The sequence below is a fragment of the Hoplias malabaricus genome, chromosome X2 (genome assembly GCF_029633855.1).
Source record: "Hoplias malabaricus isolate fHopMal1 chromosome X2, fHopMal1.hap1, whole genome shotgun sequence".
In the NCBI taxonomy this organism is placed as follows: Eukaryota; Metazoa; Chordata; class Actinopteri; order Characiformes; family Erythrinidae; genus Hoplias; species Hoplias malabaricus.
Window position 1 is genome coordinate 46,161,460 of NC_089819.1, and position 27,755 is coordinate 46,189,214.

Here is a 27,755-nt window from a genome sequence, read left to right on the forward strand (position 1 = left end):
AGTGCTCTAAGCCTACTGCTATCTGCTCAAGAAGAAGACACCGACAGAGAGCAGGCCAGTGCTGGACACTTACAAACATGCCCCATTTCACTGTGGTGCCTGTCGAAGATAACCCGCCGTCCAACTATGACAGCCTGGAGGGAATTAACTGGGTGGATTACAGAGACACGGGACAAGGAGGATACCCCGGCCATGGAGACACGGTCAGCTCTGATGGTGAGTTTTCACATGAAAATCAACACTGCTGAAACTCTTCAGAACTCTTTTTTATCTTGGTGTTTACTCTCCAAACTATTATTAAGCAATCATAAAAAAACTTCTTGACAAATGGGTGTATCCACGGACTTAAACAAAAGAAATTGCGTAGGACAGCGTAACTATCAGCTCCATAGTAACCATGGCAATGCTCCAGATGTGGCAGACATGGGATTATTTTTTTTTTCCTTTTTCTGACAGCTCACATTCCCAAATTTCCCAGAACTCCCTCCTCATTTGGGATAGTTCTGTTTCAGACATAAAAGGGAGGATTTGAGGAGAAACTGCTGCTGACGTTTTTGTGTGGTCAGTGGGCTTCCATGCCCAACATAAGTGTGGTGAAGAAAGGGAAAACAATTGGAGCGGGGGAGAGGGTAGAAATTGTGAGGTGAGAGGAGGAGGAGAAAAAAGAGGAGGTGGAGGGGCAGCACAATTAAAAGACAGGTCTCACACGTTCCCACACAAAAGATGTAACTCTCTCCCTCTTCCTTTCCTTCTTTCTTCCTTTCGCTCCCACTGCCTTGCTTGTCTGTCTTTTCTGAAGACAGCTGTGTGGGCTAGCCTCACACCCATCTCTCACTTTTTCCGTATTCTCTCTCTCTGTCTACACTATATGACCAAAGGTTTACAGACAACTGCTTACCCAGGATTCACTGGGAAATCAAGGGTATAAAATTGTGCGCAACATTACTCTCTTATGGAGACTTTACACTAGATATTGGGATATTGCTCTGAGGATTCATTCATTCATTCATTCATTGTCTGTAAATACTTATCCAGTTCAGGGTCGCGGTGGGTCCAGAGCCTACCCGGAATCACTGGGCACAAGGCAGGAACACACCCTGGAGGGGGCGCCGGTCCTACACAGGGTCACTTTATTCAACCACAAAAACATTATTAAAGTCAGGTAATGTTTGCTGGATAATTAGTTCTGAGCTACAAACACCACTTCATCTCACTCCAAAGTAACTGGATGGTACAAAATTTAATTGATACTACTTTCTTTTATACATCTCTAGCTCATGCATAGCACTGTAATAATAATGTTCCTTCTCCCATAAAGTCACTATTTTGAAGATACGTGTTTTTCATTGGACAGTGATGATATGCAAATGCTCCAGAGGATTCCACTCTACAGGCCGCAGCATTCATTCATTATTAGAGGCTGACAGCTACATATGTAGCTAAAAATGTAGCTGTACATGAATTTAGTCTCAGTCCTGTCTGTGACCATGTTCATCAAACTGTTCCAACTCCTTTATGCTTTCTAGATTTGGAAACATATTTTTTCTGTATGTGTAGGTGTGTTTTGTTTGAGGGGTAATTAGAGGCCTAGTTTGTGGTGTGTGTGAACGTTTGTATATTGATGCAGGGTATTGGTTGATGCAGGGGCTCGTCGAGTGCTGCTCTGGTCTGTCGTTAGGAAAGGGTGGGCAGTGAAGTGAACACAGTGCAGACTTTGTTCAAGTGAGTGCTGTTAAGGCCAACACAACACACACTGCATGCACTGTGTATACTCAGGGCTTCAGACGAATACATACATCAGCTGAACATGAGCTTATACCCTCCACACTCACTGCTCCAGCTTCTTAGTTCCGAGAGACTGCTACACTAATCGTTAACAGATCTTTGAGTTAAACAGAGAAAAACAAGAAAAACCTTCAATACTTTAGTCATCTCATCTCAAAGGTACTGGTAGATGCTGCAGAGCGTCCATGCTTTTTCACTTGATGCATTGTACAATTGAAAGTTTTGCCCCAACTATGAAGTACTTCACATAACCAACTATAAGATGTGTCTTTAATTATTTGGACATATAGTGCATACACTCAAAGATGAATCAGAGGTTTGTTTGCCTTGCATATCTTTATATGCTAAATGCATCAGAAGAACTGTAGCTATAGCTAATGGATTAAGAAAATCAAACCTGGTCAGAGCCTGATGCATACCACACAGGCAGCATAGCCAAGGAAAGATAAACACATACCAGGAGAGAAGGAGGGATGATGAAAAAGAGGTCTGTGTGTCTGCGCATGTGTGTTCAACAGCTGATTCAGAAAGCCAGCAAAAAGGAAGGAGAACTGGGCAACTTCTTTCAGTTCTGTTATTATTAATAGGATGAAGAAATCAGTGGTAATTATCTTGACCTTGCTGTTACTCATATGTGCCCTTGAAATGTGAAAGGATTAGTAAAATCTGTCATTTTTCCCATAATATGATTCTAACTAAAGATCACAATAGAAATGTGCATTTATTGGGTACTGAGTTACACACGTCATGAAAGTCTCCCATTTGGGATTTTCCTGAAGACTAAGAAACTGTTTCATTTCACTGTTTTCTGGATCCATTTTCGTAATTATTTTAAGAGAATTCCTTCAGAATTAAAAAAGACTTTTTATTTTACTGTGAATTTAAGATTGATATAAACAAATAATGTCAGTTTTCATTGGCTGCACTATGATGTGCCAAACACAAAAAGTATAAACTGAACTACTCCTCATCATTTCAGCATGAATGGGCAGGGCAGAAGTTATGCATGAATGTTCTTTGAAAGCTAAGAAGAACATTAAGCTTTGAACTCGGTTCTGATATACCCCATGGTTTTCTATATATTTTTGGACTCCACATAAAGGGGGAAAAAAACTTAAGGGAAAAAAGAATACTTATTCTAGTACTCTGTCATGCTCTCAGCACAGGCAGGTTGAGCAGGCGGAAATGCAGAAGCAGCAGGCTGCCTCAGTCCCAGTGGGAAAGCCCTTTAAAAAGAGAAAAACAAGTTTGTTCTATTTTGGAGGAAGAGCTCCCTGGCAGTCCTGAGACTCAACAATGACTGTGTGCTTATGACATCCTTTCTGCTACAAATAATCCACTCATTGGATGAAGAGCATTATTAGTTTTTGCTGAAAGATAGCAGTCTGTCCCATTGGCTGAGCAGCTCACTACAAGCATGTTGCACTGAACTGTCTCACTGACTTCAGTTAAGAAGTGAGACTGGGCCAGTGAGCTCACATAAAAGTTATTTTTAATCCCCAAAAACACTCAAACCCCTGTGGATTCTTTCAGTCTATATACACAACATTATTCTTACTGAATATACAGTATAAACAGTGTTAGTTGTAATGCCAAGCAGTAATTAAAGTAGATTTTTCGTGCTTCAGTATCCTCCTCCTGTAACTTTTAAAAATGAGATTTAACTGCAGCTATGTTCTGTAACGAGTTACAATATGAAGCCTTAAGATAACTAAAAAATATTCTGGGAGTTTAAGATTTGGGCACATTAATACTTATTTTGTGGGTGCATCTGGTCATAAACAAGGCACTTTTAATCTATAGCATTGATTGTCAGCATAAGAAAACTTGATGGCCCTTTAATGTAGGTGTTCTTCCATAAGCTTAGTTATGACAACTGAATTATCTTTTCATGACAACTCATATAGAGCTACATATACTAATTTATAGGTATATTCCAACATGCCACTTGTCATAAGCCTTTATGGTTGTTACTGTAGGTTAATAACAGAAATTATGAAAGACTTATGCAGGTATCATGTAGCTCTATGAATGAACATGTACAGTAAATGGTTAAACATATTCTTGGAATCTTCTATACACTTAACTTGCCCCTTTGGACACACACACACACACACACATACACACACACACACACACACCAAAAGCTCTTAGTACTTCAAAGCCTGTTCATACAGTTCCCTCACAGCAGGCAACCAATCAACAAAGTTCATCTGTACATTCCTATTATTGTTTTATTAAATCTCTAAATGCTCTAGAAACTGTTTACTACTGATTATATACAGCTTTCAAACTAGCACACCTAAAAATATGGTTCAGGTCAGTTTTGTGTGGGTTGTTTATTAACCATAACCTTGTTATTTGCTGATATTACATTGAATATTACATATGTACACACTTATAATTATTCCAACCAGTTGGAATTAACTCCCCCTGACTCCTGTCAGTTTATTTATCTCATGTTAACTAGCTTTAAATCCTTACAGCACTGGATTTTGTTTTATTGTTTGTTTTATTTTAGAAAATATTATTTAAGCATGCAGTGTCTTATTTGAATCTAAAAATCATGTCACGTTGGTTCAGGATAATTAGGGTAGTTGGAGTAGTGTGTGGTTGTTGGTGTGAGTAAAATCTGATGACTATGGTTTGTGTAAAGAAGTAAGAACTTAAGATTTGATTCACTGGATCAATTAAAGCAAAAATCTGTAATCAGGTAAAGCACAGATGAGCAAGATTTGATGATTAGGGTTTAATTCCCTGCTCAGATAAAAAAAAAGTTGCAGACAATTAATAAATATTTAGTAAAAACTGATAAATCAATATTTAATTCAGAGGTAAATACAACTTCTATTGTTGTATTACTTTATCAAGAATGTCTTGTTTTATGGTAACCTAGAAATGGTTAAAAATATTAGCATGATGTTATTTATTTTTCTGCAGTCGAATTGGTTTTAAAATTAAACTGATACAGATACTTGAACAGTAATGTACTTAGAAATAATGAAAATCATGTTAATAATAATTATGCATGTTATATTCTTTTAAGTCATTGTTTGAAGTTCAAATAAACAGAGACTGCTATTTTAAAATAGTTTTTAAAATATGTCTGTCATTTTCCATTTTCAGAAGCTTAGATCATAAATTCACTCACCTGTTTGGACAGAGCACGTCTGACTGCCGTCTCTGTAATGTAAAATACACACCTTTGTGGTGGCCAGTTAGAGTTTGCTGTGGTCAGGAGACAGACAGCTGGTTAGACCAGGTGTACACAGCATTCTAAACAACAAGAAATGATGCCTTACATTCAGCTAAGTGATTAAACTGAAACAGTACTTACGACCACAGATGAACCCCTTAATTTGTACACACACACCCACACCAACACACAAACACACACACGTACACACACACACACACACACACACACACACACACACACACAAATACAGAAACACACACAGACACACACAATGTCAAGCCCCATATCCAGTGTCAAAACCATGACTATTACGTCAAACAAGTTATCAAGCTTCTAAATCCTGAAAGCTTTTCCTCAAACCAGTGGTTAATCAGCATAAGCAGCATGACTTCTACCTTTGTAAATTCTTTAAATATCAATTAAATGAGAATGTTGGCCTACAGGATTTCAAACATAAGCCTCTAATGTGGTGGTAAAATGTTTTCTGTGGTTAATCGGCTTTAGTGTATTCTAATATGCCCACCCACAAAAGTATTTTTAGCCCATGGGGTCTTAAGAGTATTATTGATATAATGATCTATTTAACCTTAAATACTCTGAAAATACACACACAAATACGTTAATGAGTACATGCAAGTGCCTTAACATATTTTTTGTTGTCAAAGAAGAGTTAAACTATATGTTCAGAAGTCTGCATATCAGCTCATCCAACATACTTTCAAATGAAGGGTAGTGTGTTCCTATTTGCTGGAGTAAAAGACTCTTTCAAGAAGTGAGGGTTTCTGTGAGGATTTTTCACTTCAGCAAACCCTCTTGTCAGTACTGTGCCTTCTGTGTGTTCTGTTAAACCACATCAGTGTTTTACTGAAAAGACAGAATAAGCAGATTTCCTTTATGCCTTACATTTAACTCCCTCTTCCTTAGCAGATTATGCAAACAGATGTCTGAAGAAAACAGTCAACAGCTGTATACCAAATGTGTTCAGACTTTCTCTTTTGTGTTTCAATAGCAGCTTGCACTTTCCAAATAATGACTTTTCAAACTGTTCTCATTACAAATTGTATTGCACTTATACACTACCAGTAGTTAATGAACATGATTAACTTCAGCAGTTGCATTTCATTTCAGTGTTTAAATCTTTACATGTTTTTTCTTGTCAACCTAATTATAGCCAGCTCACCCCATTAAGTATTCATAACTTTCAGCTTTTCTTATGTCGTCATTAACACTTACTGCATTGTTCTTAAGATCTAAATAATTTATTTCCAAGTGACTCTTCATTGACTTTCAAGTAGAATGGGAATCTTGAAAGTACAGTGTTCTAGTCACATATACTTTTAAATATTTGTCACATACGTAAGGAAATCACTCATGAAATATAACACAATAAATTAGGGTGACCAGATCTGAGATGGTGAAAAAGAGGACACGTCTAGCCCCTCGCTGCAATTGTATGCTGAACCTATTTGTGCTTTTAGGTCCTTTACACCTTTATTTGCTACACATGGGAAAACATGGGAATTTCTTTTTTAATTCATCCGAGAACTTACATTTACGTTTCGGCATAGCTGCTCGAGATGAGGGTAGGTACATGAGCTTTGCCTGACGTAAACAAGGACTAATGACGTGCAGACTGACCAATTAAATGTTACAGAGAGGGTTATCGACCAATAATGGTAGCCCTACAGTCAGACCGTCCAATCGGAAGATTTTAGGCTACTCCACCACGCCCCCTTCTCACTCAAGCGAACCAATCGGAGTAGGGGAGTGCGAGACTAGTTTGTGAACGAAACTTCTCGAAATTCTATGTAAGCTCTAGAAAAACAAAATCCCGGACATTTGAGAAATTCCGCCCGGACATTTTTTAGGTCTAGAATAAGAGGACATGTCCGGGTAAAAGAGGACGTCTGGTCACCCTAAATAAATAGCAGAGCATTATTCTATTTAGCACTAGCTGTTTACAGCTCCTGCCTCTCATATATAGATACCTCTCATAATATCTACAAGATATTTGACAGTGTGACAGCAAGCTGAAATTGTTCCAAACGGTTAGTGATAATGATTTTGCAACTATTCTAGCACATTTGATAACAGTATGGATTTCTTGGATTAACGTATTCATTGTTAAATCACGTTTGATGTTGTGTTATGACAAATCAAATCACAATTATTTTAATTTTAAGAACACAGTTTGATTGGTTGAGAAATGTCCTTTTTATATATATTTTTTAATTAACATTAGCAACTAACATCCTAAACTATGATTCAATTTGTACTGAAGCTAACCATTGCTAACTTTCCACTTTAGCAGTTGAAGATACAGATAATTAATACATTAGCTACAACACACACACACACACACACACATATACAGATGCACAAATGTGAGCAACTCTGAGCATTGGTCTACTGTTCGGTCTTTGATCTGAAAAGCTGCATGGAATGTTTCACACTGCACTGTTAATGCGTTCAGACTTGTCAACATAGTTTGTTCCACTCCCCCCAATGGCTGCACAGTCAGAGAGCCTGTTAAAAATACTCTTTGGTTTTAATCTTTATAAGGAGACTTCCAATATAAACTAACACCCTCCCTATTAAACATTATTAGCTAGGAGGCAGGACCAGGCAAGCCATTTTAGAATTCAAGGGTTCTGGAAAGTTATAGCTGTTCAGAGGTGAGACTGGCTGAAACATGACACGTAAAAACATTATCTGAAACCCCAGGTTTGTTATCTTACAGTTTATTAGCAGTAATGGTTAATGCACAATTTTTTCTCATTAATTCATTCATTGTCTGTTACCGCTTATCCAGTTCATGGTCACGGTGGATCTGGAGCCTACACTGAATCACTGTGTGCTAAACAGGAACACACCCTGGAAGGGGCACCAGTCCATCACAGGGCATCACACACTCATTCACTCACACACTCACACCTATGGACACTTTTGAATGGTCAGTCAACCTACCAATGTGTCTCTTTCAACTTTGGGAGGAAACTGTAGCACCTGGAGAAAACCCACGCAGACACGAGGAGAACACAACAAACTCCTCACAGAAACGTGCAAGCAGCAATTCTCTAGTTTAAAATAATAGATTCTGCTTTTCAAAAAGACGGTACACTTGACAGTTGTTGGGATGAATTGTTTGAATTAGTAGCTCAACCCATCCTCTATCAATCTAAAGAACATTATCACAGCTCCACAGCCATTTTGGGGTGTAATATATCCTTGACATTGGGCATGGTGACTTTCTATGGGCAGTGATACACTATGTGGATTATAACCTGTGTGAACACCTGTGTACATAATGGCTGAACCCCAAATAAGAAATATATCCCTCTGCTGTGAAAAAACCTTTACCTTAAGCACTGCTTTAAAACACTAATGCTGTCATTCCAGATGTATTATGTTTTGTTGTACTTGGCACTAGAGGGCAGCATTATACAAAATGTTACTTACAATCTCCCTCCATCCGCCTCTATTCCAGTCATCCGTGTTCAGTGAGAAATAACAACCCAACCACAACACTATAAAACCAGATTTCCACATTTTAATTCTGAACGGTTAACTGCTTAATGGACCTCCTCCCTTTCCATTTCCCAGCTGGCTTCAATGCAGCTACTTTAAGACAAACAGAGGCTGCTGTTAATGGCACTGCTCTCTAACAGAAAATGCCCTTATAACCTAATCTAAATCCTTCTTCTAAGAACTCCAACCACCAAGAGATGTATAGAGTACCAGTTTCTGCTCGTTATAAAAGGACCCACTTTATCTGATACTGCTGAATTGAACAGGATTCCTAGGAGCTGCTGGTAAAACAGGAACGACATGGAAAGATTGGTTGTAACAAATAATAAAACGTGTCATAAGGACATCAGAAAATAAGGAAAAATCCCTTCACAGACCACAGAACTGATCATAATTTAGTGACAGGCCTTACTACATATATAGTCTTGCAAATTCACATAAAAACCTGTTTGTGAGTTCCTGGGAACTGGGGCATGATTGTGATACATCAATACTTAGCTGAGCCCTAAGGGGTTGCAAGGGTGGGAATTGATGTATTAATTAATTATGTGGTATTTTTTCCTTTTATGTGCAGTTTTAAATATATTCTATTCATAAATATACTGTGAAATGGCATATTTGATTAGAATTTAAAGAAAGGATAAAGGCTCATGGCAACATATTATTAGGCCTCTTTGTGTGTGTGTGTGTGTGTTTGTGTGTGTGTGTGTGTGTGTGTGTGTGTGTGTGTGTGTGCGTGTGTTTGTGTGTGTTTGTGTGTTTGTGTGTGTGTGTGTGTGTGTGTGTTCACAGTGGCCTGGATAGAGGTCGATTATGCCCAAAGCTCATAACATTTCTAACACTGCATCATTCAGAGAGACATGCTGATCCACAGCAATGCTAATACTAACTCTAGCACTAACGGCACACTGTCCCAAGACAAAGGTGAGTGTGAAATAACCTTCAGTTTGCAGAATGTAAAAGAAAAAAGTAAGATGGGTTAACATATTTTAAACCCAGTTAAGGTCTAAAGATTTCTTGGGATATTAGGTATAAAATATTCAGTTTCCAGCGTGCTGAGCTGGAGTTGGAACAGATCAGAAAGTCAGATGGAACACTTTATTTGGAGAGGATCAAACACTGAAACAAGTCTTTATCTCAGTGTTAATAATCAACTAATAAGACAAATGTAGATGTGTTAGTAGTGTGAGCTGTTGCTGTTTCAAATCTGATTTGGTACAAGAAACAAACGTGCTGCCAAAAAAAGGATATATAATATCTCCATCACCTCAGATTGTCAATGACCATACACAGATAGGCATCAAATATGATCAAATATGTTTATGTAATGTTTGGAATTTCTATAAACACACATTCTTGGTTGTTGTCTTGGAACTGTAGAGAAATAGCTCTAGGCTGGACTGATGCACTGGGGAAAAAGAGCATTGAGACTTCCTGATTTTATGTTTACTTGGCAGAAACCCTTTAAGTGTTTGCTGATGTTAGGTCAATGCTGATCAATAAATAGATGCATAAATAAATATATTCTTCATGTCCTTCATGTCATATAAAAATTTCATAATTAATTGACCAATAGAAATGCTCCAAAAATACTTGGAACAACATCTTTTTACATTCACAACTGAAAGTGAAGAAGATTTTTTCCCTTCTCCTGTAAAGTTACCATTTTTCAAGATACATATTTTTTTTTTGGACACTGAAAGTATCTTAATGTTATATTTGCTTGTCCTATGTTTGCTGGTCTTTTTGTTATGAAATGTTTCTGCAGTATAAAATGTAGCTTGCAATAGCATTGTTTTGATATTGGAACTAAATGTATTCAACAACATTTTAAATTACATTTTTACAATAATATTTGTATATTTGCTACAGAAAAATTCAGGTGTTTGTCAATGGTCATTCAAAATAAAGGACAAAGGCTGAAATTAAACACTCGACACTTTACGTCCATTTCAGCATTTGTAACTTGTTTCCTTGAAAACGTGGTGATCAAGGCAAAGTTAATATTGACCTTCATGTTTTCTTGGACATTCAGGCATCCATTAAGATTTGTCATGTCTCCTTTAAGGTTTTACAGTCATGAAAAGACCTCCACACAACACATATAAACAACTTAATTATATGTTGTACCTAAGTTTGTGAGAGACATTTTCCAACAAACATGATTAAGACTACGTGAGCCCATAAATTTGTGTCTAACCAAATGCATATTTGTCAGAGAAGATGAACGCCAAAATTGTAAACACATGCAGTTGTAAAAAACATAGTTCAGCACTTAAAGTCATTATTATATGGATATGGCATCAAAGCTTGTAGGAATGTCCTACAGCAGGGGTGTCCAATAAAAGTCTAAAAGCAAACCTAGAAATTCTTTCAGCATCCCTCAGACTTCTTCTGGGTTTCATTGTGTAGGACATTAAGCGCAAGGCTTTTGGTCTTTCCATTTCTCTGTGAGATACTGTATTATTTAAAACAATTACATAATGTGCAGTATATTAACAGTAAGTGACATGACAGAAACATTTGATTTAATACAAGTTGTTTATATGAACTTGACATGGTACATTCTGAAACTTTAATAATGTTAGTGTAAATCCTCATCTTGTTTTATTTTGTAACATCAAAGATATTTTTGGTTTCAGTGGTGTGTGCTGGATACTGAGTATATTTTTTGATTATTACCTGGTAGATCAATAATGGAATATTACAGATTCTTTTTTTTTTGGAGGCTGATGCTGTAAGGTGATGGGTGTTCAGTGAAGTTAAACTTATTTTAGCATATTTTTGTCTGTTGACTTTTTGCAAAATAAAGATTCGAACTCAAGCTGATTGAGGCATTTTGGCTGGATCTAAGAATTTAGGTGGTAAGTAGGGATTTTTGAGTAAGTTGAAAGCAGCATGATGTCATTGTTTCAGGTTGTTACCAATTAATATTTGGTAGCTAAATTTTCTCAACCCTTCATTACCCTACATTAGCATGCATAAATGGAGACTTTTGTGTGTGTGTGTGTGTGTATGCTTCATCAGCTAAATCTGATTTTCTCTTTCTCCAACTCTGCAGGACATGGCAATAAAGAAGACAGTCCTTTCCTCAGCAGGGCAGAATCCTCAAAGAGGAATGACTACTACGACAAGAACCTGGCCTTGTTTGAGGTTCTTTATTGTTTGTTTTACTAATTGTATTGTTGTATATGTTTTCTTCTTCCTAATATACTGAGTAATTATATGTTGTTAAGGCAGTTAAAATATTAATTGTCAGCCATTTTCGGTTTGACCGTGCCGCTATCTCTTTCTGAAGTATGTTTTTTCCATTTACAATGAATAATTGACCTTCCAGTTCTGAACAAGAAATGACCTCAGCTGATCTAATCATTCTGCCAAAAGCACAATTGTTTTCTACTCTATTTTTAAATGACTGAACTTTGAACGTATGTTCATCTCTAAAGTTTCTGTCCCATTTCCCCTCACCATTTGTTGTAATAATAATTCCTTTTATGGATGTACAGGAGGAGTTGGACATTCGACCCAAGGTTTCCTCCTTTCTCAGCCGCTTGGTCAACTATACAAATATCACTCAGGGGGCAAAGGAACACGAAGAGGCAGAAAGTGCTGATGCATCAAAAAGGAAACTCCCCAAGGTTAAAAAAAACTTTAAATTAAAGTTTTAAAAATATAAACATGTCACTGTGAAACAGTAGTATCCAGTACACAATGCTGTGCACAGACTTCCCTTTTCTGTTTCTAGTCAAAACAGCCATTGTATTCAAGTCCCTTTTCAGCAACGTGAAATATATTTATGCAGAAAACTCTACTGAAACTGTAATAAAAAAGCATTTTTGTACAGACTTGCTTTCAGTTTTTCAAAGATATCTATAGGGATAATTTCAACAGCTTCAATGTTCACTTGGTTAACTTTTCAACTTTTCAAAGTCCACATCAGATCCAAGTAGTAACTGTGTACTGAGGAATTCTTTTGTAAAATTCAAGCTCAGGTAAAAGTTGAAACCAAATCTGATCTTGCTTTTGCTGTCTCTCTCTTCTTTCTTTGTGTAGTCTCCAAACATGGGTACAATGATGGGAGTATACCTGCCTTGTTTGCAGAATATATTCGGTGTTATCCTCTTCCTGCGACTCACCTGGATTGTGGGCACAGCAGGAGTTGTGCAGTCTTTTCTTATAGTCCTTATGTGCTGTTCCTGTGTGAGTAGACTTGTGTTACATGTACACACTAAAACGTCCATGTTAGTGGTTTCAGTAAAGAACTTGTAAGTTCAAGTTGCATCTTGTACAAAAGTCAAGGCCTTATTGAATTTGATAAAAACATTCTGAGTGATTTTATATTCAAATGAGACATTAAACACAATATTCCAGTGTACTTGTCACCCATGTGCTTATCTTCTATTTGTGAAACACAAGGGAATTAACACTGCACCACATGCATGTATTTATTAATTTGCTGTTGTATTGCTGTATTAGTTTGCTGTAATGACTCTTGAATGAATCTTGGACTATCTTAAAATTCAAAAGTGTGTGAACCTCAGTGACCAATTATAATGTTCTTATATTGATTTACAGACAATGCTTACTGCAATATCGATGAGTGCAATTGCTACTAATGGCGTTGTTCCAGGTAATTTCTCAAGGAGCTGACTATGTTTAGAAAAGCCTAATTTCCCTAAACCCATACTGAGACATTGCAAGTACTGACATGAGAGATAATTTTTTTTCTGTTACTGGTGGGGCAAGTTGTAGCTAAACATTTTTAAAATCTGTGCAGGAAATTCACATATGTATACACACAAAAAAGCCTAATTGTTAGGTTATTTACTCTTTATTCGATGTAATTATCAGGGCTGACATTTGTGGTTTTGTTTTTCATATTTCCCACAGCTGGAGGAGCTTACTTTATGATATCGCGTTCATTGGGGCCTGAGTTTGGAGGTGCTGTGGGGCTTTGTTTCTACCTGGGCACAACCTTTGCTGCTGCCATGTATATTCTGGGTGCCATAGAAATATTTCTGGTGAGTCAGGCCTTTGTTTATTCTTTTAAATGTATTTATTATTTTTTTAATGTATTTATTTATTTAGTATTTATTTATTCATATAAACAGTTTACCAAAAGGGGTTTTAACATTTTTGCTGTTTTTGTCTATTTTAATATATTCAGATTCGTCATTCGTCACAGAGTTTTTAAACACTGTGTCCGCTCACTCACCACTATGTTAACCATACCTACCTCGTAGATCCACCTTATAGATGTAAAGTCAGAGAGTGTAGCTCATCTACTGATGCACAGTTTGTGTTGGCATCCCCTAGTCCTTCATCAGACACCCACAGGGCACAGTCTGGATATTTTTGGTTGGTGGGCTATTCTCAGTCCGGCAGTGACACTGAGGGCTTTAAAAACTCAAGCAGCCCTGCTGTGTCTGATCCACTTGTATCAGTGCAACACACAATAACAGACCCCCACCATGTCTGTGTCACCCAAATCATACTTGTCTTGTGGTGGTCCTATGGGGGTCCTGACCATTGAACAACAGGGTGGTAGGAGGCTAACAATTTATGTAGCACTCTAGATGGACTACTATCTGTAATTGTAGAACTACAAAGTGCTCCTGCATGGTCAGTGGAGTTGATATAATGCTTCATATATTTGTTAAGCACAGGGAGATTATACAAAAAAATTACATAAGGTTTCTAGTGTACTACCGTAAAGGTAATTCTGAGATGGCATTTAATATGGTATGATCTTAGAATTCAAATATATATATTTGTTAACAAAAGTAATTTCTCATTCACAGAAATATCTGGTCCCTCAGGCAGCTATATTCCACCCTGCAGATATCCATGCAGGAAGCAGTGCCATGTTGAACAATATGCGAGTCTACGGCACCATCTGCCTCAGTCTTATGGCTGTCGTGGTTTTTGTAGGGGTGAAGTATGTGAACAAGTTTGCCTCCCTTTTCCTAGCCTGTGTTATCATCTCTATTGTTTCCATCTACGCTGGGGCAGTCAAATCAATCTTCCACCCTCCAGATTTCCCGTAAGTACAAGCATACTGATAGTCCAAAGAGGTGTTTTGATTAACCATTGTTTTAGCATGGCAGCCAACTCGCACACACACTGAATGCGTTCATACACTGAATGAGTTAGCAAAAGTAAAATATGGCAATTAGTAGCCCTGATATTTTTGTTGATATTTAATTTCATAAAGTCAAATATCAGATGTATGAATACACATTTTCTTTAAGATTCTATAATGCTTAATGCAACTCAAATGTATGCATGTGGTACTCTGTATTAAGAAATTGGTTTTAACTATTTTAACTAAATATTGAATGTTGTCTAAACTTTGTACTTAAGATTTCTTCTCACTTAACCATATATTATAAATTAATTCATTCAATAATTCATTGTCTATAAAACCACTTATCCAGTTCAGTGTCATAGTGGTTCCAGAGCCCTCACACACACTGGACAGGGTAGCAGAGCACAACACACTGGACAGGGTAGCAGTTCATCCCAGTGCACCACACACTCACACATATTGACACTTTTCATAGCCAGTCCACCTACCAACATGTGTTATTGGACAGTGTCTCCCACAACCTGAACCCTCAATACCAGGACTGTGAAGCTGTGTGGCAGTGATGCTACCTGTTGTGCCCACTGTGGCTCTCACACTGAAATAAGCACATGAACCTATCCACATGAAATTCACCAAAAGTAGTAACCCCAGACAATCTGCCATCTTGGCTGAAAAATGCTGCACACTGGTTCTAGGTCTGTGACTTCAGACGTCAATCTATCATATTGGGCTATTTTTAATAAAAAAAAAAACACAAACAGGACACTGCCAAATCAAAACTTAACTTTTACAAACTCAAAAGAAGAAAATGAACATTAGGGTTTACAGTGTAGTTAATATCAAGACAGCAATTAAAAACATACTGGCACAATTTGTTATGGAGGAGTCTACTAATGTCCGAACTTTAATTTTTTACCCAGTAGACTCCTTAATTCCTCATGTTACAATGCTCCACATATGTATACAGTAATCCCATAATTCCTCGCTACGTCGCGGGTTTTTTCAAGGGGGCTTATGGCCGCTATATCGCGAATATTGAGGGAAAATCTAGGAAAAATGTAAGTATGTCTTACGTACAGTACATGTATTGTTCATGTCCACATCCGAGTGAAATTTACTTATGCTAAATCACAGTTTAGGAATTACTCTATTAAAGAAACTGGTAGGATATCACATGTAGTTCCAGCTGAAAAACATTATAGGATGACTGTTTAATGCAAAGGTTAACAGTACAGGAAGGGTTTTAAAAGTCCAAATACCTGTTAAATACATAAAAAATATATCTTTCCTCTACTTCGCGGAAACTCGTTTTCACGGGTGGTCTTGGAACGCATCCCCCGCGAAAACTAGGGATTAGTGTATACGTATACATATAACCTTACACGACAATATGCATATCTTATAATTAGGCATATAATCTATACATTTTAAGTTATAGAGAAATTCACAAATAAAATAGGGTGACCAGACGTCCTCTTTTTTAGACTTAAAATTGGAATTTCACAAACGTCCGGGATTTTGTTTTTCTAGAGCTTTTCGAGAAGTTTCGTTCACAAATTAGTCCCGCCCTCCCCTACTCCGTTTGGTTCGCTTGAGTGAGAAGGGGGCATGGTGAAGTAGCCTAGAATCTCCGGATTGGACGGTCTGACTGTAGAGCTACCGTTATTGGTCGATAACCTTCTCTGTAAACATTTAATTGGTCAGCCTGCACGTCAGTAGTGCCCCCCCCCCCCCCCCCCCCCGGAGACATGTCTTATTTTTCACCATCTCAGATCTGGTCACCCTATTAAAAACGAATCCCCCAGCAACACTCATAGTCCAGTAACGTATTCCCTTACCAGCTAGGGATATTTCAACCTACCCTCTACAGGTATATAACATGTAAACCTGGGGACCCTAAGCAGATTGGTTCTACAATATATATGCACAGAAACAAAGTAAAACTAAATTACATTCCAGCTGCTGCACATGCTCTTTAATCAATTAACACAGAATGGTTTGTGTGTATCTATCTCAGCTGCATTCAGGAAATTGCTACACATTATCGGAAAATTAATCTGCAGACATTTCCTAAATTGATAGATACTGGCTGATTTGCTATAAATGTTTGTCTCCTTCATATACTCTCCTGAGTGTCTGGCTCATATTTTCCAACACATATTACAACCCAGCCCCAAGGGTGATGTGGTAGGAATGAAACAGTAGCTCAATGGTTTGATTGTTGACAGTCAAATAGACAATTGAAAAGGAAAACTTGCAGAGCTGATATTATAATAGGATATGATGTGATATAATATGATATTCTAACACAATTGTTATGTATGTATGTTTTTTTGCTAATGTATTTTTCCCCATTCAGTGCTTTATGTGCTTCTTTTGCAGTATCTGTATGCTGGGGAACAGAACATTGGCGCGTGATCTTTTTGATGTGTGTGGGAAGATGGAAGTAAACGGGAATGAGACAGTCCCCACTAAGTTGTGGAGGAACTTCTGCACCTCAGAGAATGTCAGCAGTGCTCACTGTGATGAATATTTTGCCCAGAACAATGTAACAGAGATTCAAGGCATTCCTGGACTGGCCAGTGGAATTATCAGAGGTAGAGCAGTTAACACATTGTGACCAGAAATATGTGGGAGTCTGTCAAAATAAAAATGAGCAGCTACACAACTATTAAAACATGCAAAAGTTGAAGGCAAATTTCTTTAAAACGGGTCACAAATAGGTGGACCGCAGAACTCTTTAACTTTGAACAGATTGTTTGCTTTAAGTGGCGTAACTCTTCTAGTCATTGCAGATCAGTTTTAGCGCTCCAGGAAATTACTAGGCTATTTGCGTGCATCTCACGCATGAGGCTACTCAGCCTACTTGCTTTTTCTCTGTTTTTGCCTCTGGATTTAGTTCTTCTGGGCTCCGGAGTATGGATTTTTTAAATAATAAAATCCACATTGCTCACATCTGTCTCTAGCTTTTGCTTACTTCCATTAAGCAACTGAAAGTGGGCTTTATTTACAGAAATTTCTCCAAAAACTGGGGGATATATTAATTAAGCAGTCATTTTTTCGAGGTCATTTGGCGTACCACCTCTTGCTGCTTCACGTACCACAGTTTTAGAACCACTGATTTAGAGTATTTGTTATTTATAATTGTTAGTAAATGTTGAAATATTCTGAAATGTAAATGAATGTTAATAATTAGATTTTTCAGTTGTTAACCACATAAAATAATGCTTTAATTATAAGTCAGTTTTAATGTACAGGCTATGGCACTGATCATAGTGCAAGTTATACATTATGTTCCGGTCCATTGCTTGAGAAATTTTTTCTCTATCTGGACCTTAATGAATTTCAATGAATTACCCCTGCTTTAAAATGTGTAATTGGGTGGGGGTTTTTTTTGGACACAAATGGTAATAAAACAACTACCCTGATATTCAAAACTATTTTCATAGCCAAATAAAAATAAATACATACACTACAGTTTTTAATAAATACACACGCTACAGAATTGTGCACAGTATTGTAATTATAATTAAATGAATGTATTTGCTGTTGATTTTTATTGTATCAGAATTTATACAGAGTATTTTTTTTCCAGAGAACATGTGGAGTGATTACATGGAGAAAGGGCAAATTCTGGAAAAACCCAATCTGAAGTCTGTAGACGTCCACGGTTCCATGGAGTCCTTTGGGTTTTATGTATCTGCAGACATTGCCACTTCCTTCACTCTTCTCGTGGGGATATTCTTTCCCTCAGCAACAGGTACACCCTGTCAGGTGTTCATTCAAGCAAAACAAAATTCTGTCATTCATGCTAACAACTTGAGTGACTTAAGTGTCACCTAACGCTACACTGTAATTTTTCTTGAACAAATGTATTATTCTTGATTAACTTCCAAAGATTTGCTCTCATTTTCTGTTCTGTATCGTAAGGCATCATGGCTGGTTCCAACAGGTCAGGAGACCTGAGGGATGCTCAGAAGTCAATTCCTGTTGGGACAATACTGGCCATTACAACCACCTCCCTTGTCTGTATCCTTTGCACCAGCAAATTAAATGAATGAATGAATGAATTAATTTGTTCATTCATTCATTGTCTATAACTGCTTATCCAATTCAGGGTTACGGTGGATCCAGAGCCTACCCGGAATCAATGGGCGCAAGGCAGGAATACATCCTGGTGGGGGCGCCAGTCCTTCACAGGGCGACTCACACACTCACATCTACGGACACTTTTGAGTCGCCAATCCACCTACCAACGTGTGTTTTTGGACCGTGGGAGGAAACCGGAGCACCCGGAGGAAACCCACACAGACACGGGGAGAACACACCAAACTCCTCACAGACAGTCACCCGGAGCGGGACTCAAACCCGCAACCTCCAGGTCCCTGGAGCTGTGTCCCGCTCCAGGCAAAATAAATGCAAAAAATAAAAATAAATAATAATAATAATCTCATGCTGAAGTTTGTTCTTATTTGACCATTGAATTAACATTCATAAATAAGCCCAATTTGAACACCTTGTGATGTTGTAACAGCTTAAACAGCTCGAAACCAACTGCAACAGTCCTTCCTGTTTTTTTCCTGAATTATAGTTGTCAGATTTCAGTTCTGTGGTCCTATTTGGGGCCTGTATTGAGGGCGTGGTTCTCAGAGACAAGTAAGTGTTTATTATGTTATTATTACTTTATAAATGTTTGATGAGAAACTTAATTTTTAAAGTCTAAAATATAAATTGTCCTGTATGTGTCTTTGTGTAGATTTGGAGATGCAGTCAGTAAAAACCTGGTAGTTGGTACACTTTCGTGGCCTTCCCCTTGGGTCATTGTGATTGGCTCTTTCTTCTCCACAGTAGGGGCAGGGCTGCAGTCCCTGACTGGAGCTCCCCGCCTCCTGCAAGCTATTGCTAAAGACAACATTATTCCTTTCCTCCGAGTAAGACCACTACTTTCAACAAAAATCAACACATTCAACAGCATTTGTTTAGAGACAACACTATAGTCAGAAATTGGCATTATATTCCATATGTTCTCTTAAACACTGATCATAACAATGTAAAAAATCTGCAGAGATGTACTTTACAACGTGTGCTGTTTCATTACATCAACCTTAATGAGGGCTAGACTCCATTCACTACCTGCACACTATAGTTATTTTGTTAAAATTACAGTGTATTGTTCTGAGGCCAAATTTTTACCTATATTTTCATAACCAACTTTTGCCATTAAAAATCAAAAACGTCAGCTTATAGAATTCCTAAATGTGTTCTGAATGATATCATAGATGAATTTACTCAGATTGCTAATATCTGGATTTATTATAGATTTTTAATTAAGTAATTAATAATGTTTTACTGTAACAGTGCACAATTGTTTCTTGATTAAGCAATAATTTGAGATTTCAGTTACATGATTTAAAAAGTATCCTGATGTCTCATTTGCATTTCTGTAAGTAATCAAAAAAAGAATAAAGTCAGTGTGAAATCTGTTGTGTACAAATGTCACCTACTCACATATACTGTCTTATTAAATGACATTTTTATTTTAACATGAAATAATTTCTGCAACCACAACCCTAATTGATTAAGCGGAAAAGATGATGATAATTTCTGCATGATTTCTATTCCTTATGGAAAATATTTGAATGTGCATGAGTAGTGTGTATTGTTTATATGAGGAAAGCTCTGGTCTTTTCGGAAATTGAAAATCCAATGGATATAGTTGGAAATGTTTGCATGCTGGCATGCAAAGTGTTGTTTTTTGAATATGATAATCTCCTTGTTCATCTATGCTTGTGTGTTTGTTTTGACCATCTAGGTGTTTGGACACGGTAAAGCAAACGGGGAGCCTACATGGGCACTACTGCTGACTGGGCTCATAGCAGAGCTTGGCATTCTGATTGCCTCCCTGGATATGGTGGCTCCCATTCTCTCTATGTGAGAACTTATATGCACACTCACACGCATTCAATCTAAATACTCACACATCCAGGACTGTACACATCACATGAAGAATGCTGATCATAAGGCTACCTTCCAATTTATGCTAGTACATACACTTTGCTTGTGTTCATGTTTAAGCTATTCTCAGAAGAAAAGTACAGTATTAAGTGTATTCCCGGTATAGTTAGGACCCAAGTATTTATATGTTTTAAAAAGTGTATCAAGCCCTCTATTTACAAACAAGTCCCAGTCTGAGAGATATTTCATTAGTCAGATTTGTTTGCAAGTGCAACAAAACATCTGACGTACATGGACTGGACTTAAGTGGGTCTCCACTTTAAACAAATTTTAAACTAATGGACTCTGATGTTCATGTCTTTGAAAGTTTATAAGTTGTGCAAGTACAGGGCTTAATGTATGTAGAAAAGCTATACTGTTTGTCTCCTTATGACCTGACAGAGGTTGCAATGTACTGTATTTATAAAAACAGCATTTTTGCAACATTTGATCATTTATCTTGTCATATTCTTCTGTTTTTGCTTTTGATATTCAGAGTGTTTTTACATTTTTCCCATCATTTGTGCTCCTACTAGGTTTTTCTTGATGTGTTACCTGTTTGTAAATTTGGCATGTGCTGTACAAACCCTCCTACGAACGCCAAACTGGAGACCTAGGTTTAAATACTATCACTGGTGAGTGTGCATGTATGTGCAAGCTGTGGTGTGTGGGTGGATGTCCCTGTGAGCTGTGTTTGAATTGTTTTTCCATTCTTCTGTCAGCATGTCGGGATGTGTTTGAATTAGATTGTGGTTCGATAAAATTGGAGCTTCCGAATGGTACAACTGTCTAAGCACTGTCAGTGATGACCCAAGGATGGTAGTTCAGGCCTTCCCTTCCTTCAACATATTTGCTAACATAACAGAGCTGTTCTCCAAGTCTGTTTACCTGTCCCTTGAGGAAACGATACATAAAGATATGGTAGCACAAGGCTCTGTTGATGCATGCTAGCCTTCACCTGCCTTGTTAGCACTGTGTACAGGTTGCAGGTATATTTGGCAATATCTAACTTAGGGAGAAATTTGGGTAGATTAACGTTCAAATGAGGATAAAGTTTGACTAAAATTCTGCTAAAAATAATAGCACTGTGAGTGTTTTTAAAGATTATAGATAAAAACACTGTACTTTTGATTCTTTATCAATACTTTATCACTTTATCATCATATGCTCTGTTAGTACTAAGAGCCCTCTATGTCTATCCCTTAGGGCTCTGTCTTTTCTGGGAATGAGTATGTGCTTGGCCCTTATGTTCATCTCTTCCTGGTATTATGCCATTGTAGCAATGGGGATTGCTGGCATGATCTATAAGTATATCGAGTATCAGGGGTGAGTATTGACCAACAGAAACTTTGAAAACATTTTGCTTAGCTTTCAGGAGTAGCATCACTAAATATGTTCTTGTCCCTTAGGGCAGAGAAGGAGTGGGGTGATGGGATCCGTGGTCTGTCTCTCAGTGCTGCTCGATATGCTCTGCTTCGTTTGGAGGCTGGGCCCCCCCACACGAAAAACTGGAGGTTTGTTTCTTGATTACCTCCAGTCAGACAGCGTTTTTAAAATTAAACATAAGATGCACTTTATGCTCCTTGAATCGTTTGTTTAATCTCCTTTTACACTTTTGTCTATGGTGTGTGTGAACTCTGTTGTTAAACACATGACAACAGGTAACACATCCTTGTCTGCATACATTGTAGTAGAGCATAATTATGTTGGAAATACTTAAAGAAAAATAACCAAGTGAAGATAATTATTATATTATTATCAAACTGTTATTTTGTGAAATCTATAGAATTCTTTTTAAATTACCTTCCATTGTAAGTAAAGGATATTTTTCAGTTGACATTGGCAATATTCGTTTATTTCAGAAAAACACAACAGATGTGTTTTCCATTTGCTCTTTTTAAACACGGAAATTGATATTAGTTGTAATGAATGTAATGTTTTCTTATTTTTGTATTAATTTTTATTTATAGTGTGATGAAGTAGAAGTTAAAATATACTGAAGTGTTATAATGATGGGATTATTGTAAATTGTAGACCCCAGTTGCTTGTACTGCTGAAGTTGGATGAGGACCTACATGTCAAATACCCAAGAATGCTGACCTTTGCCTCACAGCTGAAGGCAGGAAAGGGTCTCACGATTGTGGGATCAGTAATCCAGGGCAACTTTTTGGACAGCTATGGAGAAACACAGGCCTCAGAACAGGTAAATCCATCATATTAGTACCAAGGCTGAACTATGCCTACTAAGCTTTGCAACAAAGAACAAATTACCACCTAATAAACAGAAAAAATGCTTAGGTGACTGGTTTGTTGTAAACATATATGGCTTTTTTTTGCAAGGACTCAATAAAAAATAATTTAATTATTAATTTGAGAATGAAGACATATTTACAAAAGTCCTAGTGGAATTCATGTAAATTGTAAACTGTTGTATGTGTCTCTCATCTTTCAGGCAATTAAGAACATGATGGAGATAGAGAGAGTGAAGGGCTTTTGCCAGGTGGTGGTGGCCTCAAAGGTGAGAGAAGGAATCTCCCACCTCATCCAGTCCTGTGGGCTGGGTGGGATGAAACACAACACAGTGGTGCTGGGCTGGCCATATGGCTGGAGGCAGAGCGAGGATCCTCGAGCATGGAAAACCTTCATTAGTGAGTTTCTATCTTTGTCTGTATGAATACGTTTAATAAGAATTTAGTTTCCAAAAAGACTCAGATGAACCCATGTTGTAATTTTTGATAATGTTAGAATTATGAACAAATATTTTATCATTACTCTTCCCACAAATGAGTGCCAAATTACATTCTACACTTGTATGAATATGCCTTCTACTTTCAAACAAATACCTAAATTCTTTCTAACTGATTGATTGAATTCCTCACTGTTGTTCATCATCACAGATACAGTCCGCTGTACCACAGCTGCTCACCTGGCTCTAATGGTGCCAAAGAATGTGTCATTTTACCCCAGCAACCACGAGCGCTTTACTGATGGGCACATTGACGTGTGGTGGATAGTACATGATGGAGGAATGCTCATGCTGTTACCTTTCCTCCTCAAACAACACAAGGTACACATTCAGAGACCCTTGATAGAGTTTCAGCACTACTGCTCACTGCTCGGAGGCTTCAATAAGGATTAGGTGCTCTTTAAATATGTATTAAAAAGTCTCATTTAACTCTGGTTCTCTTGTTATCTCAATGCTGTCCAGGTCTGGCGCAAGTGTAAGATGCGCATTTTCACCGTGGCTCAGATGGACGATAACAGTATTCAGATGAAGAAAGATCTTGCAACGTTCCTATATCAGCTCAGACTTGAGGCAGAAGTAGAGGTGGTGGAAATGGTATGTACCCCACACAAATTCTCCCAAACATTAAAGATTTGCATCAATCTTAGGGTGAAACTGCACTTACAACTTACCCCTAAAGATGTCTTGTTGTTTTGTTGCTGTCTGCAGCATGATAGTGACATATCTGCATACACGTATGAAAGGACACTAATGATGGAGCAGAGGTCGCAGATGTTGAGGCAAATGAGACTATCCAGTGCAGAGAGGAACAGAGAGGTGCGTGTAGTATATCTACTTGATTCATTACCTGCTTTATTTAATTTGTAGCCAAAAACCAATACATCAAGTTTTTGATATTAACGTTAACATTTGGTTCTGAGAAAGAGGACGGGGTGGGGGGTCAAAACCTTGAAAAGCGAGGCTTAATATTGTGGTAATGACCTGTTAGGCTCAGCTGGTGAAGGACAGACACTCTTTGGTGCGAATGGGCAGTTTGTACTCTGATGAAGAAGAAGAATCTCTAGATGTAGTGCCTGAGAAGATCCAGATGACATGGACTAAGGACAAGATGGATGCTGAGAGACGAAACCGAAACAACGCTCCAGAAAACTTTAGAGAACTGATTAGTATTAAGCCGTGAGTATTGTTAATATTTAAAGTAGTGCTTCTGGAGCTGTTGAAATTGGGATCATGTTTATATTTATGATTAGTGAAGGGTTTTTAGAAATGAACTCTTCCACTATTTAGCCATGTTTTATTCTAAGACTACTATTCTCTTTGACTCATTTAAGTTTTGCTGGGAGAAAAGTGTGGATGTGTCTGTAAGAGCACTGCAGTCTAGATGCCTTTACACTGTAGTTTATCAGATAGGTCTGCAGATTTGTTTTAATAATTCTACTTATAGAAGCAGGAGGATACTGATATGAGATCAGCTTGCCCCTTTACTTATATCCCTGAATAGTACAGATGCATCTCAATAAATTAGAATATCATCAAAAAATTCATTTATTTCAGTGTAAAAAAAAGTGAAACTTCATTACAAACAGAGCAATCTGTTTCAAGCATTTATTTATTTTAATGTTGATGATTATGGCTTACAGCCAATGAAAACCCAAAGGTCATTGTCTCAGAAAATTAGAATGATCAACACAAAATTCCTGCAAAAGTTTCCTTATATGGTCCTTTAAAATGATCTCTTAGTCTAGTTCAATAGGCTACTGGTTCATGGGGAAGACTGCTGACTTGACTTGACAGTCGTTGACACCCTCCTGCTGTATCCACCAATATTAACGAGTAGAATGAGTAGAAGGAAAAAGTGTGGTAGAAGAAGGTGCACAAGCAATACGGATAACCGCAGCCTCAAAAATTTCACAAGGAGTGGACTACTGGAGTCAGTGCTTCAAGAGCCACCACACATAGACGTATATAGGACATGGGCCACAACTGTCGCAACCCTTGTGTCAAGACACTCGTAACTGAGAGACAACGCCAGAAGTATCTCTCAAAGTCTTGTTTTCAGATGAAAGATAATTTTGAATTTCATTTGGAAATAAAGGTCTCAGAATCTGGAGGAAGAGTGGAGAAGCACACAATCCAAGCTGCTTGAGTCTAGTGTGAGCACTTCATGCTTCCCTCTGTTGACAAGCTTTATGGAGATGTGGATTTAATTTTCCAGCAGGATTTGGCACCTGTCCACACTGGCAAAAGTACCAACATCTGGTTTAATAACCACAGTATCACTGTGCTTGATTGGCCAACATACCTGCCTGACCTAAACCCCAAAAAGAATCTTTATCAGACATGCTGAAGGCCGCTATCAAAGCAACCCGGTCTTCCATAACACCTCAGCAGTCCCACAGTCTGATCGCCTCCATGCCACGTCGCATTGATGCAGTAATTCATGGAAATGGAACCCTGACAGAGTATTGAGTGCATAAAGTGTACATACGTTTCAGTAGGCCAATATTTCTGTATTTATGTAAAAAAAAAAATAATATTTAATCAGTCTTTTATAATATTTTAATTTTCTGAGGTAATCATTCAGCAGTCGTCCCCATGATTGTGTAGCCTATTGAACCAGACTAAGGGACCATTTTAAAGGACCATTTTAGGACACGTTTGCAGGAGTTTGTGTTGATCATTCTAATTTTATGAGATAATGACTTTTGGGTTTTCATTGGCTGTAAGTCATAATCATGAACATTAAAAGAAATAAACATCTGAAATAGATCACTCTGTTTGTAATGCATCTATATAATGAGTTTCAACATTTTGATGATATTCTAATTTATTGAGATGCACCTGTATATAACCTACAACAGATTAAATCTGAGATCAGTAGTTTTATTGAGATGAGTTGTTTTTGCATGTATGTATTTTACTTGTTTGCCATGAATTTGCTATTCTTATCAGTGTGTTGTTTATGTGGAGACAGAGACCAGTCTAATGTGCGAAGAATGCATACAGCAGTAAAGCTCAATGAGGTAATTGTGAACCGATCCCATGACGCCAGGCTGGTGCTCCTCAACATGCCTGGGCCTCCACGCAACGCTGAAGGCGATGAGAACTGTATCCTTTGCTCAGTAAATAACAGTGACTTGCACAAAAACTTAGCGCATATGCTGTCACAGAATTTGAACTAGACTAGGACTTTCAGATTTTTTTCTACAGAAAGATCCAGCATAATGTTGGTTTTATAGGGTTTGAATCTCCTTTAACTCAACATTTTCAGATATGGAATTCCTGGAAGTACTGACTGAAGGACTTGAGCGAGTGCTGCTTGTGAGGGGTGGAGGACGCGAGGTCATTACCATCTATTCTTAACAGGTTACCACCAGAACAAAACGAACCTTGCCACTAAATATTTGAGAATAGTGAAGCAAGGTATTACCTGAATATTAAAGGTATTACCTGAATACTAATCTAGATATCATATATCTATAGTGTTTCTAATAAAGGATTGCTACACTGAACTGTATCTGGAGATGCATTCGTAATAATTATGGGACCAGTCCATTGTAGCAAGTCATACAGTGTGTTAGAATACAGCCAAGTGTTAAAAAAAAAAAAACACAAATACCACACACCATGGTCCAAACCAACAAATCAATCATGTAGGTGGCATATTATGCAGTGAAAGATATCTCTGATTACAGGAACCTGAATCTATGCCAGCACATATCTCAGTTGATGATTCAGTCACTTCCTCGTACTTCTTAGAAAGCTAAAGCCCATGTGCCAGACAGACAAACCACAGATCCTTATATTTATTTAATTTCCTGTCAAAACTGCTCATTACATACAAGTCAATAGTTATTAATTTACAAAGAAAAATCGACAACAAAATAACCATTTTTTTATGTTTTCTGCTTTGTCCACACTTTGCCTAAATTTCAGCTTCTGTATGTTCTAGTAACTTCCTTTCCTTTTTTATTTAAATAAATCAGTTTTGGTGGTTTAAAGGGTTTTACAAATTTGTTATTTTAATGAACTGAACTTTCCCCTTTGGTATTGTTACTTGTTTCTATTGGCTTTTTTGACTGGAAATGTAATAGTTTTGCACAGAACAATAGCTAATGTGACAATATATTATGTTGTCACATTACAACAGAAGGTTGTCAGTCTGCACAGAAACATTGTGTCTAAACAATGGATGCACATTGAAACTAATGTGTAAAAATAATGATAGTTAATGTTGACCCCATTCTCATTGGTTTCATGTGTGGATGTCTATATACTCTGATCAGCCATAGCATTACTACACCTCTTTTTTCTGCACTCACTATCCACTGAGTATATAAGTGCACTATTTCTACAGTTATAGACTGTAATCCATCTGTTTTCCCACCCCATTTTTCAATGGTCAGGACCCACAC

The 27,755-nt window shown here is 37.6% G+C and overlaps 1 protein-coding gene across 1 annotated transcript; it reads left to right on the plus strand.

Annotated features, from left to right (window-relative positions):
• The first annotated feature begins 77 nt into the window (after window positions 1-77).
• On the plus strand, window positions 78-27,717 carry LOC136677533 (solute carrier family 12 member 4-like). The gene is made up of 24 exons (XM_066655105.1): window positions 78-216; window positions 11,574-11,665; window positions 12,019-12,150; window positions 12,566-12,712; window positions 13,088-13,142; window positions 13,403-13,533; window positions 14,314-14,555; window positions 16,983-17,197; window positions 18,196-18,360; window positions 18,531-18,629; window positions 19,199-19,256; window positions 19,357-19,531; window positions 20,413-20,531; window positions 21,131-21,229; window positions 21,801-21,920; window positions 22,004-22,108; window positions 22,629-22,797; window positions 23,047-23,242; window positions 23,492-23,661; window positions 23,803-23,934; window positions 24,049-24,156; window positions 24,329-24,516; window positions 26,315-26,448; window positions 26,612-27,717. Exons 1-24 carry the CDS (start codon window positions 78-80, stop codon window positions 26,701-26,703), a joined length of 3,282 nt encoding a protein of 1,093 aa, XP_066511202.1. The 3' UTR covers window positions 26,704-27,717.
• Window positions 27,718-27,755: the final 38 nt, after the last annotated feature.

What these genes read in the sequence shown, in the direction of transcription:
- LOC136677533 (XM_066655105.1), top strand. Translation starts at nt 78, where the DNA reads ATGCCCCATTTCACTGTGGTGCCTGTCGAAGATAACCCGCCGTCCAAC. An exon ending in AGACACGGTCAGCTCTGATG is followed by an intron (nt 217 to 11,573) that starts GTGAGTTTTCAC and finishes CCAACTCTGCAG; the next exon opens with GACATGGCAATAAAGAAGAC. An exon ending in AAACACAGGCCTCAGAACAG is followed by an intron (nt 22,798 to 23,046) that starts GTAAATCCATCA and finishes CTCATCTTTCAG; the next exon opens with GCAATTAAGAACATGATGGA.